General features: G+C 38.4%; 1 protein-coding gene across 2 annotated transcripts in view; it reads left to right on the top strand.

Moving 5' to 3' along the window:
- PBX3 (pre-B-cell leukemia homeobox 3) overlaps positions 1 to 15,554 on the top strand; it is a 200,612-nt gene that overhangs the window by 165,820 nt on the left and 19,238 nt on the right. For both annotated transcript variants that reach the window (XM_012721596.1, XM_004677327.2), the window contains exons 3-4: positions 1,511 to 1,701; positions 7,222 to 7,357. In XM_012721596.1, the coding sequence (XP_012577050.1) occupies positions 1,511 to 1,701; positions 7,222 to 7,357 (327 nt within the window). The remainder of the gene's footprint in view (positions 1 to 1,510; positions 1,702 to 7,221; positions 7,358 to 15,554) is intronic.

Genomic DNA, 15,554 nt, shown 5'->3' with positions numbered 1-15,554 from the left:
GTCAGGGTATCTAGAGGGAAGTGGACATTATAGCCTCAAAATGTGTGTTGCTATGATCGATGATTATTCTGTCTGTTTGCACTACCAGAGGCCTCTGTGTAATAACAACCAGAATCTCCCTTCTTGCCTTTTAAACAAAAATGCCAGAAAACATTCTTTTTATTTAGGTGTGTACACCAATGGTTTATTTACTAAGACAAAACTGGATTTCAGTGAAGGCTTGTTTATATGGGTTTATAGAATCTGAAAGGATATAGGTGAACTGAAAGAAATGGCTAAGGATTGTTAATTAAAAAGTGAGACCCATAGGCCTTCCTGGTGGTGCAGGGGTTAGTCTCAGCACTATTAAGCTATTGCCAGACAGTACACCACAAGTTCAGTCCCTGGCTTGGGAGCTGACGGCAGACCTTTCCTGTCTTTGCGCCACTCCCCTCAGCAGTATGTTTCAGTAGATCTGCCTGTTCTGTTCCTTGTTCTGTCTTTGATGAATCTTCTCACTCCCCCCTCTCCACCACTGCCACCCCTGTATCTCTGGCCTGTATCCCATTTCTTCTGTGCATAAATAAATAAAATAAATCTTGCGGGGGGAGGGAGTTTGAGACCCAAACCTGATCCTTATACTTCCATTGCCCCTTCCCTATGGAATCAGAACTACTTCTCCCATCTTCTAGGTGTGTCTCATTTACACTTGCTGCTCCTGCATTACGACTGAATGCCAGTGACATCCTGGCACACATCCAGGACCCTTCACATGTGAACACAGACCCGAATGCCTCTTCTCTATATATTTTCCCTATTCTCTACATCTAGCTGCCAGTCATTTCCAGCGTTTTCCTTGTGCCAGGAGTTCCTCCTGACTTCAATCTTAATCCACCTTAAGACACTCCTACCCATTTTTTAAACCCTATTTCACTTCAGCCATGATCTTTGTCTCCAGAAGAGAGAAAACCTTCCTGTACCTTAGAAAGCTGCCCAGTTCTATCTTTCTGTGACTTTGAACACATTGCCTTATTTTAGCATTTTTTATATATTTGGCCCAAAGCCAGATGCACATGTATTCATTTTTGTGTCTTTTAATAGTACTTGGAAGAGTTTGAACTTCATAAACCTTCAGTAAACGTGTTGAACAAATGTAAAATCTCAGAGAAAAATGGAGGTGCTCAGTATTAACAATTAACATATAATGTATTTATACTTATAGACAGGAGTTGGGAGAGAGCATCCTCCCCATGGGAAAAGCTTGATTGGAACTGGGACAAAGATGGGTGGGAAGGGCAGTTGAATGCTTTGCCTCCTTCGCATGTCTGATCATTCATAAATGCAGAATTCTAGCTGTCCCATCTAACTACCATTGCCATTTCACAAATGTCTTAGTTTTCATTTTATCCTAACCACTGTGTTATGCCGTTGGCAATTGCAAATGAGGTGGAAATTCAGATGAGTTAATGTCTGGGTATGATAATATAAATACCAGATTCCTAAGGAGTGATTTTCCCCCCCCTCTTTACAGGCATGTAATGAATTCACTACACATGTGATGAACCTTCTCCGAGAACAGAGTAGAACACGTCCCATTTCCCCAAAAGAGATTGAAAGAATGGTGGGCATCATCCATCGAAAATTTAGTTCCATTCAGATGCAACTCAAGCAAAGCACGTGTGAAGCAGTTATGATTTTAAGATCCAGGTTCCTTGATGCCAGGTATGTCAGGCCACCAATCTTTTGCAAGGTTTGCTTGTTTTCCTTTTTTTACTCCTTGTATATTATATTTCCTTGTTCTCCATGTTTTCTTTTACTCCTTGTATATTATTTTACATTTGCTCAAAGCTGACCAGTTGGTCTTGAGTCTTTTTTGTAAGAAGAGTTTCTCTCTACAGTGGACAGGTAATTTGCCTCATGGTACCTGGACTGTCAAGTCTCTAGCCTGGGAATTGGCTATGAGTTGCCAATTTGGTGATTCAGGAAATGGATAGAATTAGTGCTGCTACTTACCATTTAGGACTTTGTACCCTCTATATTTAGGGATGACTTTCTGTGTGTAGCTGTTTTAACAAAAGTTTGTTTTCTAAGAATTTCTTGACATTTCATAAGAAAATACTCAGATGCTGATACTCCAAAGAAGGAAGTGGTGTTCTAACTAATAATTACCACAAGACCCCAAACTCTTGTTTTTCCAAATCAAGTAAGAAAGCCTGTCCGTTTCTCCTGTAAGGATGGAAATTTTCCTTCTAAACCTGAGATGTTGACCATGGTTCACAGCTGTTAGGGAAGACGCTGTCTGCGGTGTCGGAGGCTCCACCCTCCTGTTACATGGTGTCTCTGTGGGCTGCCTCTTGGACTTCACTAAGCCTTCACATTTGGAAAGGAGTTTCTTTTTTACTTTTTGCTTTCTTTCCCCTTGGAATTTGACAGAGATGATAATTATTATTAAAGAAAATAACCAACTTAACTTTCTCATCTGGAAGTAAGATACGTGGAAGTCTTCCTGGCAGGTCTTGCCCTTAGCACCGCATAAGGAAGCCCAGGCCACTGAGTTATGCCACCAGTCCTGTGGAGCGAGGCCCTGTGTCACTGTTGGTTTTTCACTCTATACTGAATGAATCACTCGACCTCACCAATGCTTGATTTTCAACATTTTCCACTTAGCCTTTTCTTTTGGCTCAGTTCATGTCTGTTCTTCCATACCTGGACTAGCACGGCACTCTCCTGCTGGCCTGTCTGTCTCCAGCTGGTCTGCCACACCCCTGTCTGTTTCTGTAGCATCCCTGACTTCCCTATTCACTTTGCTTCCACACCACAATAGTTTTTCAATGCTGGGCAGCTCATATGTAAACCAGCTGGGTACTTGAGGACATATGTGGCCTGTGGCCTGTCCCTACCTGCAGTTTTTTTTTTTCTTTTTTTTCATTTTGGGGAATTACATTTTTGTGCATTATTTTTTGTTGGTATGTTTTTTAAAGTTGACTTTGGTTTTTCCTATTTAAAAAATACAAAGCTGACCATCGGAAACCTGGAAAACATGTAGAATGGAAGAGTGAGAGTTAAAAGATAAAGACATTTTTACTACCTAAAAAAATTCACTGTAAACATTTTAATATATTTTCCTCTGGTTATGGGGACAATTTTTAAAAAAAATGTTCTTCTGGTGTTACAATATGCATAATTTGGTTTGCTATAAAAATTTACCATGCATAAGTAACCGTCTTTCATGTAATAAACTTAAAATTTAAACAGTATTTTAAATAATATCAAATGGATATATGCTAAATAACTTAGTCATTCCTTCATTTTTGAGCATAAAATTTGTCCCTACTATTTGTATAACTCCTGTCAACCCCCCCATTACTTCATCTCTTTCCCCTCCCCTCCCACCCCCCACGAATATGTACTTGTGCTGAGAAAATAAATGTAAACGAGAGGTTAACATACTTGCTTTCGTTGAGCTTATACTTTTCTCAGAAAGCAAGACAATAAGCAAATAAATAGGCTGTAGTATTCCACTCAATAATGTAATGAAATGTAATAGGATGATAAATTCTATGAAGGAAAATCAAGCAAAGTAAGGAGAAGGAAAGTGATAAGGTACTACTGTAGACTGATTCTTTTCAAACTAGAGCTTCAGTGAAAATCTGTGCTTTGAATCTGTTTGATCTTTTGAATTAGTTCCTGAGATTGATTCTTTGAATTGAAATTATTAGATGAAAGTCTGAACATTTTTAGTCTTATTGTGTCACTAAATTGTTCTTTCCTATATTTAATCCCAAATGAAATGCCTGTTGTCTTATCTGTTTCCTCTGCCTAGAATTCTCTTTCCTGATGCCTCAGCACCTCTCCCACCCCCATCCTTCACCTTACCCCCACGTTTGGCCACAGCAAACCCTGTCCTCGAAACCCTTTCCCCAAGCCAGTCTCCAGGGATGAGTTGTTGTCACGTAGGGTGGCAAGCACGGAGCCTGGAATGTGAGCAGGCTCATGTTTGTTGCTCTACGAAGATCTTGCCCCCTTCATTCCAGCCCATTTTAGAAAGGCCACGTTAGTCACTTTGCTGGTGTGGGCCTTGCTGCACCTCAACCCCACGCCTCTGTGCACACCTCTTCAGACCAAACTTCCTGCAGATTAGACTGCCTTTATCGCAGCTTTTCATGAACGTTTCTTCTCTCCCCTAATCAGTCACATTGAAAGTCATGGCCAAGTCCTACATGATTACACTCTCCATGCTGACAACACGGAGCTTACACTTAGTAGGCAGTAAAAATAATAAAAATAATAGGTTGGTCAAGGAGCTGAACTTTGAAAAGCTCAAATCAAAGAGAGGTCGTGTCAGAAAACAAAAACATTTTAAAATTGTCAACTTTTAGCACTTTAATAAAAAGTACTTAAAAGTACTTAAAAGTACTTCTGACAGCAAGGAACCCTTCCTGACACAATTGCCATCCTTGGCATCTGCCCAGAATTTTCCATCATTGTCACTGTGGGTGCTTATATTTTTTTCCACTGAACTGCATTCATAATGTTTTGCGCTATAGGTTATCTTCTTTTTCTTAGGGGAGTAAGCAGAGCCAGAATTAGAGGGGAATGAGCTTGGAGCCGACTCCCATCTCCCGTGGAGACTGGGCTAGTAACAGTTCTGGGCCTGACTCCTGGCTGCAGGCTGGCCTGAGGCACATCTATTAGTCTGTGGGGAACCCTGGGGGAGTGAAACTTAGGGGAAATACTTAAGGGCACTTCCTACAGGTCGTGTTTCTAAAAATAAAGCATGAGCGAGTTCTCTCTTACACCTTCAAGTGAAGGCAAATGCTGAGCTTTGCTCCGTCTGTTCTTGCAGTGCCTCTCAGCCAGCCCTCTCTGCACGAGACAGCAAGGTTTTTCTGCTCGAGGCAAGCATGCTCATTCAGATATATGAACCCCTGCTCTCTTGGCTTTCATAAGGCCATCCTCACATTTTCTTGGTAATTGGACAAGCTGAAGCATCCACCAGTGCAAGACATTTAGGAATGAATTTGTGTAGGTCCCTCTGCTCTTTCAGTAGAAAAAAAAGCTAGGCAGTCTGGACACAGCCAGAATGTCTGGGGCAAAGTTTTGTTCTCCTGTTCTCCCCATAATTTTTTTCCCCTGTGTTTTTTCATATTTCCTAAAACTAGGCAAAATTGACAAGTGAGCCAAATTTACCTTTGTTTTCCTAGATATGTTTCTTTCTGTTTCTCCCTTCAGAAGTCACTGTTTCCTAGAGAAATGCCCTGTGTCATCTACCCTTTATACGCTGGGTCTTGTAGCCAAGCTCCATGTTGATGGAGACAAATGCACACGTGTTGGGGGTTAGAATTGAGAGGTGTCTGGGTGAGGGGCAGTGAGGATTAATGCAGACAGGTGCTGCGTGTGTGAGGCTAACCGTGTTCACTCAGCCTCACCTGCAGTGACCTCTCCAGAATGTGGGTCTGGTATGGCTGATCTTCTGATTTCTCACTAGAAGCTGAAAACCTACATTTTTATAATCAGATAGTTATTGTGTTATCTCAACAAGCATCATCTAGTGTTAGTATCTGTTCTCGACCTTTCCTACCCTAGTCACTTACCCACCTTCTCATCACTGCGTGCCCCTGTAAGGTGCTGCAAATTAGTGCTTTGATTTTTATTTCAAGCAGCACTCCTGGAAGAATGCTAATGGCTGTTCTTGTATTTCTCTGCAGTACCTTTCTCACCACTCCCCTATCTGATTCACCATCAAATCGTATTGATTTTAATTCCCAAATAGATTGTGATCTTCCTCTTCATCCCCTGGGAAACAGTGGTTTACTTATAAGAATTACTGAAATGTAAAAATTCCAGTGCTCATAACCTGAGGTGTTTTGACCAGACCAGATTTTTGCTCCCTTGACTCTCCCTTAATGTTAAAACCTGGACCAACAAAAGTAACCTGCACATTATGACACCATTTTAGCTAGAAGAATTTCACGGGTCATGCACACTCACAACTGCCTCCTGCTCCAGCCTTTTCTGAGTGAGGGTATCACAGCTGAGATCGTTACAATTATTTGGTAGGAAGTAGAAAATGATTTAGGAAAACTATTTTCTAGTTTTGGGAGAATCTGATTTAAAGTGAAGTGTGAAATGCTAATTTTCACATTGGAGTTTTTTAAAATCTTAGTAACAAATCCAAATGTCATTTTTGCTTTTTGAAATAAATTGTTGGTAAATGCTTGCTCTTCTGAAACCCTGCCAACCACCTCCAGTCAAAATGAAAAGGTTTTCTTCCCCTTGTCTTTCTCTTGTAGGTAAATCATCCCTCAGTTCAAGCAGTATTTAAGCAGAAAAATCCAGAAATCCTTGATGTATTTTTCCCCCCTTACCGTCTCTGTCTTCCCACCCACTCTCTCCAGACAATCCATCATCAGGCTCTGTGCTTTTACCTTTCAAATATTTTGAATCTTTTCTTTCCATTATTCTCTCCCTGTGCCAAGTTACTAGCGTCTCTCAATTTGACCATTGCCATTGTATCCTTAAATATCTTAACATTGCCTTTCACTCCCTCCTCCAACTATTCTCAGCAGTTGAATGATCTTTTTAAAACATAAAACTCAAACCCTTTAATAGCTTCTTATTGCGCTTAAAATAAAACCCAAAGATTCTTGCCTGCGTAATCTGGTCCCTGCCCTTCCTTGCAGATGCTCTCACATTCTCCAAATTTTGCAGTGCTCAAGTCTCCCTTAGCCCTTTGCACTTCGCAGGCTCCTTTCTCTTCCTTTCTACTTCCTCTATTCAGTCCTCTTCCCATCAGCTCTTTGTCTAAAGCCTACACATTCTTGAGGGCTCAGATAAAATGTTAGTCCTTTAAACAAACCTCTCCTGACTCCTCAAATCAATGTCCCTTTCCCTCTTACTCACTCCCTTAACATGCCAGTCCCCTGCTCCCTAGTAGACCTTGGCTGTTTGGATCCAGTTGAGTTTTTATTGAGTACTGAGAACACATAGATCTTTGACTAAATATTTGTTGACTAAATTAAAGAATTACATTAATTGTGCTTTACAGTCGAGTAGTTTTCTCAGTGAATCCTACATCTTCAAAGGAGTTACAGGAGCGTAATTTTTAATGTCGTAGTAACCAATTTGAACCTAAGAAGGCTTAAAAGTAGAAATCTGCTTTTTTGTATGAGCCAAATGAATGTATCCTTCTTTGGTTAATGCTCATGATAATTACAATTGTCTTTCTGGTTCTTATCATAGACGAAAAAGGCGTAACTTCAGTAAACAGGCCACAGAAATCTTGAATGAATATTTTTACTCACACCTCAGCAACCCCTACCCCAGTGAAGAAGCCAAAGAGGAGCTGGCCAAGAAATGCAGCATCACAGTGTCCCAGGTGAGGCTGGTCGAAGGTAGTGAGTTCTCTCAATCGACTGCTCAAGTGGCATGGGTGAGAGGGCCCACAGGCCTCTGTTGCTTCCCTCCCGGCATGGGAGTCCATTTCTCCCTCAGAGCGTTCTCATCAAATTTTATATCCAAGTGTTCTATCAAAGAATTTAAAGAAAATCTAGCTATGTCTACATGTTTATGCACACTTTTAAAGCTTAGATAATTTTTTTAAAACTAAGTAGCAAGGAATCAGGATATTCACCTGTCTTCCTGTATAAATCTTCTGTAGAGAGAATATAACCACGCCATAGGGAGAGACACTTTACACTTAAGTGACTCTTCAGTAAATGACATGTAGTTCTGCTTTTCCTGATTTAGATGACTGACCTAAGCTTCTACCAGAGAGGAACCAATTTATTTGTTGCCGAAAGGAAATTTAATATAACTCTTTGGTGAAAGCTTTGAGAAATTCACCAAGCTCTTTCTGGGTAATCAGGGTATAATGTTGAGAACCCAAGGATATCTTTGCTTTTTTGTTATCCATTGAACAGAAGAATTAAGTTTATATCTGTCACTGTCTTTTGGGGTAAAAGTGTGTTTGTAATAATTGTGACCCTGAAGTTAGCTGTCATTTGATTTCGGGCAGATAGACTAGTCTTTAGGTTGAGGATTGAACCTAAACTTCCTTAAAAAATAAGTATCAGATTGGCATTAACTCTAAAATATAGTTTTACTAAAATACTCATTTTGATAAATTTGTCATTGAAGGGTGTCATTTAAATAGCACTTTTTTATAGCATGCAAAAGTGATCAAATCAATTCTTGCTGGTCAACTTAAGGAAAAGCTGACCCTTAGCAGAAATGTTGATGTGCCTGAGGGGTCACATGACACTAAAATTTAAAAGTAGTTTCGATGTAATATTCCTACTGTATTTGTGGAGTCTGAGATACTAAACATCCCCTTCAGATGTCAGTAAGGTTTCATATCAGTATCTTAAGACATTGTTGTTTAAGGGAATAGGTTCTGAGCCTTAGATAATTTCCAACTCCTGTTTTGTCATTACTTTCCATCAAATGTCTCAAGGAAACTTAGATTTATAATTAAGGTTTCATTTAAGAGCTATTGTCATTCTCTTATGAAACAGTGTTTTGTATCTTGATTTTTTTTGCTCAGTTTGAAATGGAATGCAACTCATTTGTATTACCAGCTTATAAAGACATACACTATATAAAATATTACTACCTGGTTATGTATTGATAGTACTCACTATCACTTACAATACTAAGGATGGGCAAAGGGCATACACAGGTATTGTTTATGATATTTTAATTTTTGTAACTTTTTTTCACATTTAAAGTTATTTCACAAAAATCCTTTAAAAAATGTGGAGACATCACACAAATTGCAGGAGATATTTAATAAGTATATAAGCAAAAGGATTAAAATCAAAAAAATAAAAATTCCTATAAATTAATATGAAAAAGGCAAAGAACCTTTTTGCAGAATAAACCAAGGACACAAAGACCGTGTTAAAGTAAAATGTAAATGGTCAATTATATAAAAAGATTCTTATTACCAGTGAGAAAATTGTGATGAAGCAATGTTTTACTGGGCGGGCAAAAACTCAGGTCATTCCAGGTCTAAACATTGTTGTCAAGAATATACAGCAGTAAGAAAAAACCCTGATACATTGTTGGAAGGAATGTTAATTGGTGTTGCCAAGTGGTATGACCTTTGGCATTTGCTTATAAGCTCGAACATACACATAATATTTGATACATAATTTTATGTCTTGGGAATTGCCCAAAAAACCTCTTGTTTGTATATATGAGGAGACATGTGACAGTATTATTAATAATATTATTTGAAATGGCAAAATCTTAAAATAAGTTAATTGTCCATTGATCAGGGAAGAAGCTAAATCCACAGCAATATAATGCCACAGTGGATTACTAGGTAGTGGATGGCATCTACATGAATGGCATCTAGTAAATTCTAGAAACATAATATTGAGTGAAAAGTATAAAATATATATAGTATGATGCTAAGCAAAATCGAAGCAAATTAAAGAGCAGATTTCTTAGGGGATCTCTCTCTCTCTCTCTGTCTATCTTATCTATCTATAATGTTTAAATATATATGGGAAGAGATATATTCAGAGTTGAGTGGAATTGGATCAGGAATATATTATCAGAGATAATAAGGAATTTCAGTGCTATTGTAAGTAGACTAATGGAAAAGTAGATGTATAGGGGCTAATTTAAAAATAATGTAGTTATAAATCTACATATATAAGTCAAGTATATTTCAATAAATTATTAAATCTAAATAACAGAATTTTAAAAAGAATATTTTTATTCATTTGTTAAAAAAGTATTTGTGATAATACCCACTAATATTAAATTCTGTACTCTGATAGAAGAGATGTCAGTGAATCTAACAGATGAGACACTACCTGATGGAACTGTGTTCACAAAAGATAAGTAGGATATGCAGAAGGACAGCCTTAGACAACAGTATATAGCAATGGAAATGAATGAACTAAAATTACACGTAACTACATAATGATGAATGAAAAAGTGAAGTACTTAATATATGACTCCACTTATAAAAAGCCTCAGAACCTGGTAGACTTAATGATATTGTCAAAGGTCAGAATCGTGGTTGCACTTTGAAGATTAGTGATGAGAATGGGGACTGTTCTTGATCTAAATGAGGGCCCCCGGGATGTTTGCTTTATGAAAATTTCCAAAGCTCTATATGTAGGATGTATGTCCCATTTTGTTCATATGTTTTTTACATTACTAAATGTTTTCTTACACAACAGCAACCAGCCTGCTCTCATAAAGGATACATTTTCCTGAAAAGATACAGGCAGATAAAACAAGTAAATAAGAAGGTAAATTTAAAAATGATAGGTATTTTAAAGAAAAAGGAGAGAAAAAGAATGAATGAGTTTGAGGGGGCAATTTTTATAGACTGGTTAAGAAAACCCTTCTTGAGCAAGTGTCTTTAGATAATGATTGACGGAGGTAAACAAGTAGGCTAGGCAGAAGCAGTACAGCCCTGAGATAAAGTGTCTTGAGCAAGAAGGGTAAGTAGCTGGACATGAAATCAAAGAGGGTGTGAGGGAGGGCCAAACAGGCTACACTTTGTAGACCATGGTGATACCTTGGACTTGAGCTCTGAGTGAGATGGAAAATTGAAGAGTGATATAATCTGACTTAAGTTTCAATGGAATCATCATGGCAGCTAGATTGACAATACATGATGGGAGCAAGGGAAAGAGGAGATGCCAGGTCGGGTGCTATTTGCAATAACCCAGGTAGAAGATGATGGTAGCTTGGACCAGGATGTTAGAGTGAGATATAGGCTGTGAGAGAGTATCAAGGATGACTATAACATTTTTGGTCTGAGCAGTGGAAAGATGGAGTTGCCATTAAATGTGATAGGGAAAGATTTGGAAGGAGCAGGAGTTTGGTTTTGGACATACTAAATTAATTTATGCTATAGTTTTTAAAGTTCAGTCTGTATTATATTACAATGTATAGATGGAAAAATGTATAAGTTGTTTAATTTGTGATAATTTATCATAAATAAAATTGTCCTTAACATGTAATTGCATGCTGAATCCATAATTTGAAATCTGAGTTTTTAAGGCTTGTTTGATTGAGCAAGTTGTAATTCCTCCTAAAAATTCACAGAAGAAATTATTTCAAATGTCGTAAGCACCAGGAATCACACCTAAATTGTTACATATTCTTAATTAGTGGAGCAGATATTAATAGATTTCTAGAATAGCTCTAGCTTGCATTGATTATTCAAGTTAGCAAGTCACAAAAAACTCCATTGTTCTCCTGATACCATTTCTGAATATAAATGCTTCTGGCCCTTCTTTCTCTGGTAGGTGTTTTTAGAATGTAAAAACGTTAGCTTACTCTTCATTGCTACTGTAATTGAAATGTGCTGTAAAGTAAGGATTGTACTTTTTTTTTTTTTTAACAGATGAGAATCTAAAATGGTAGAAAGGTTATGTGGCAGCATGAAAATAGATTCATTCATTTACTCATTCAACTAATATATTTTAGAGATTTTAAAATGGTGCATAAGGCTCACTTTTATAAAAATCTAGTATGGAAAACATTATTATCTAATCCTTAAAGAGGTGGAAAATGAAGTTAAAAGAAGTCATTTGACAAGGGTCACAAGCCTTAGTGAGTAGGGGAACTGTAGGTTCTCACATGGAGGTCCTCGATAAAAAGAAGGAAACTGGATTTTTACCTTTTTTTCCTGCAGAGCTGATGTAATTCCTCCATCCCTGGGGCCCTGACTGCCAAGTCCTGGTCTGTGAGGCACAGGCTGGGCTTTTAGCACTAGGGCTGCATCATTTCCCCCTAAGCTACTTTAGAGACTCCGGGCTAGTTAGTAGTCTGAGGTCTCCTTACTCATTAAACTACTTATTCCAAAGCAGTGAATATTCAGTAAGCTAATTAAAATTTGTAAGTAAGATTTCCTTATTAAAAAAAATCTATTAAAATAAGAAGCAGCCCGTTAAAATAATTAGAGTAGGAGAAAAAAGATGACTATCAAATTACAGCATCTTTTTCAGCTATCCATAAAGGCCTTTCAGTTACTTTGTCAGAAAACAGAAGGCAGAAGTGGATTTCTACTCTTAAGTATGCGGTTGGTGAACTAGAGACAAGTTGAAGGGAAATGGCAGTAATTTTGTAAAAGCAGTTCTTTCACACTGCCACAGGCCCTCTGTTCTATAAAGGCTCTGATTGTGTGTCCCATGGATCGGGGATGTCACAAAACAGTGAGCACAGAACAAAGGTGCAAGTTGTAAAAAGATGGGAGCTTTGAGGATGCTGTAACACCATGTACAGCTAACGCACTTCTGCAAGACTTAAGGGAAACGGGAGTCTCTGATTCTTCGGCTCTTTTCTACAAACAGCCAGCACCGTGATTCACAGGGTGCCTAAAGCTTGCTCCTGTGACATCAGGGGTTATGTTTATTTTAGAACTGACCTTTCTGAGGGAATCTCTGCTACTCATTTGATGTGATACCTAAGCTAACGTTAGAGAGGGTATTTCCGGCATAAAGATAGTCATGTTGAGTTTTCCTACACCTAAAGGCAATAGTCAGAATTAAGATCTTGCCAGTTTGGGGCCCCTTCATCTTTTGTCTGCTCCCCTTTGAGTATTCCCATCCATCTCTCCTCTTGCTGTGCCTCATCATTGGATCTCACCTTCTCAGTGCCTCACTTCAGTGAAACATGTCAGACCAATAGGCCAATGTATAGCAGGCAGGGTCCCAGAACAAAACAGATGGCACACTCAAATTAGAATAATTTGAGGCAAGTTTAATAAAGCAACTATATACAGAAATATGGGCAGGATATAGAGAAACCACAAAGGATAATGCTAGTATTCAGGATTTTGTTGCTACCCGTAGGCCTAAAGAGATGTAGGAAGGGTTACCAAAATCCAACCAGGACAGTGAACCATGTGGAGAAAGCCAGTAACTCAGACCTTAACTACAGGCAGCACTAAAGTAGAGGTGTCTGGGGAAGGAATACTTGGACCACATTTTCCTTCCTCTTACCTCCTACCAGTGAGGCATGAATAGAAGATGTATAATGTTCCCAAAGGATGCAGATACCACATCAGAACCTCCAAGGCCAGGCCTCCTGGCCCCATGTACGTTTATTCTGATATTCCTACCCAGATCTGACATTCTCAAGAGCTGCTCTTAGACTTCCTTTGTCCTGTGTTTTGGCTTTGCTTCTCCTTTCCTCTTCTGTGAGCTAGGTAGAAAGCATTTTTTTCCCTAAAGCCAGTATGGCTTCGGGAGTAGAAGCACAAACATTATAGTTAACTTGATTACAACAAAGGTACTTGTCAGCATTTGTGGCTCTTTTCTAAATTCACCCAATAGGTACTGAGCGCTCACCACCGCACTGCGCTAGGCATTGTGGCAAACGAAAGTGAATAGGAGAGGCCTATTCTACCTGAGAAAAGTCAGATTTCTTGGGCAAGACAAAAATTCTCTGACAGAGTACAAAAATTACCTGGGGTGTGCATAAATCCACAGGGGTGTCATTTTGGAATATGGTACACAAGGGCTTTACTTTCTGTGGAGAGGACTAGGAAAGTTCCCCAACTTCTTACTTCTGTGACCTTGGGCAAGTCATTTAACCTCTCTGCCTCCTTTCCTCATATGCATAATTTGGATAAAAATAGCATGTACTTCATTGGGTAGTGGGAGTTTCAGTGAGACAGTATGTCTGAAACACCTTGCAGAGTGTCTTTCATAGTGTAAGGAGATACAAGAATAATTATCAGCCTCCTGCTTCTGCCTCGAATGGCCTAGCCCTGTCCTCCCTACATACATGTATAAACATAATTACTACTCTTTCAAAGCTCACTTCAAATGTCAGTTTTTTAAGAAAGCTTTTCTTGTATTCCCAGCTCATATTCCCTCTTATATATTCTCATAGGTTTTTTTTTTCTTTTCCATGATAGCACTTGATACTATGATAGCTAAGTAATGAATTATTTAATATTGTCTCCCTGATAAATGGTGAACTCCATATTGATTTGGCATTGCAGTCCTATTCAGTACTATATTCTTCACACCTGGCACAGTGCCTAGCACACAGACATTTAGTGAATGTTTGTTGAAAAAGTGACTTGTTATGATGCTAGATGTTTTTATACCTGCAGTTAGAAAGGTGAACAGTTTAAATTAGTGTTTAGTGTTAATTAATTTATCCAATAGTGATTTCTACTTACTCTGTTACATATAACAATGAAGATAATGGAGATTATGCCCTTGTAGTGATTACAGTCTTTGAGGAGATGAGGAGAATGAATTGAAAGATATACATAAAATATAACAGATGATTATATGTTATATATTTCATAGTATGTATGATAAATAACATACTACATATAATTGCCATGTGGTAATAAATGCTATGAAATAAAATAAGGAAGATAAGGATTTATGCAGGGGATTTATGGTCAGAGTTATGAAAGGTAAATCCAGCACCAATGTGTAAAATCAGTTTGAAGGAGAAGCCACTAAAATGACCATTGACTACATCCTAGGAGATTATTGCTATAATTCTAATTCAGGCAAGAGGTGTGGTAAAGATTCAAATTAGGGCCCTCCCTGGTGGTGCAGTGGGTTAAAGTACAGCACTAAGAAGCTAAAACTACTTCAGCATGAGTTTGATCCCTGCCCCGGAAGTGATCCGGGTGCGGCACATGGTGCGGCAGACCTCTCCTGACATGCCCGCTGCTCCCCTCAGCAGTGTAGTTCATTGACCTGTTCTCCCTACTCTGTCTCTGGTGAATCCTCTCACTGCCCCTGTACCTCTGACTTGTACCCCAGTTCTTTATGCATAAATAAATAAATCTTTAAAAAATATTTAAATTAGGCCTCTGATATTGGAAAGTGTAGTTGAAAAGTATTTTGGAATTAGAGCTAATTATTTTGTAAATAGGGTAAACAATTGGGTATGGATGTGATAAGAAAAGAGCAATAAAAGACAGCTAAAAGTTTTTAGCATAAGTAATTGAAGGTGGTAACAGGAAATGCAAGAGAAAATGCTAGTTTGATGGAAGGAATATTAAAAGTTTGTGATGGTTACACTAGGTTTAGGTTGCCATCAGTTTCTCCGTTTGGAAATGTTTAGTTAAGAAATATAACTTAGCTTGGGAGTCATCCACGTAAGTTCATAATGGAAGCCTTGGGAATGGATGATGTTACCCAAAGGACTTACACATAAGAAGAAAATAAGGCCAAGGGAAATAACGTAGCCCTGGGTCATTTGCCAATTGTGAGAGGGTGAATAATAGGTGGAGTTGTGTGCTTTCCACAACTTTGCAGGGCTGAAAGAGGGGAAATAAGTATCTGAGGCCTATCTGGGGTCCTGTTTTGGTTGTAGCTTAGACTACCAGTGCTATGTTCAATTAGTGAGAGTACATAAGAAGTACATACACATTCACAAAGATGATAAATCTGACTCGAAACACCTCAGTCCTTAACATTGGATTGCTGGTACTCATAACATCTTATACAAAGGGGGAAAAAATACATATATCTATATACATATACGTATATATATACATATATATATATATACATATATATATGTGTGTGTGTGTATATATATAAATAAATGGGGAAACCTAG

This window comes from Condylura cristata, unplaced genomic scaffold (genome assembly GCF_000260355.1).
Source record: "Condylura cristata isolate star-nosed mole 26May11 unplaced genomic scaffold, ConCri1.0 scaffold00006, whole genome shotgun sequence".
Taxonomy (NCBI): Eukaryota; Metazoa; Chordata; class Mammalia; order Eulipotyphla; family Talpidae; genus Condylura; species Condylura cristata.
This window is presented reverse-complemented; position numbering and strand designations above follow the sequence as displayed.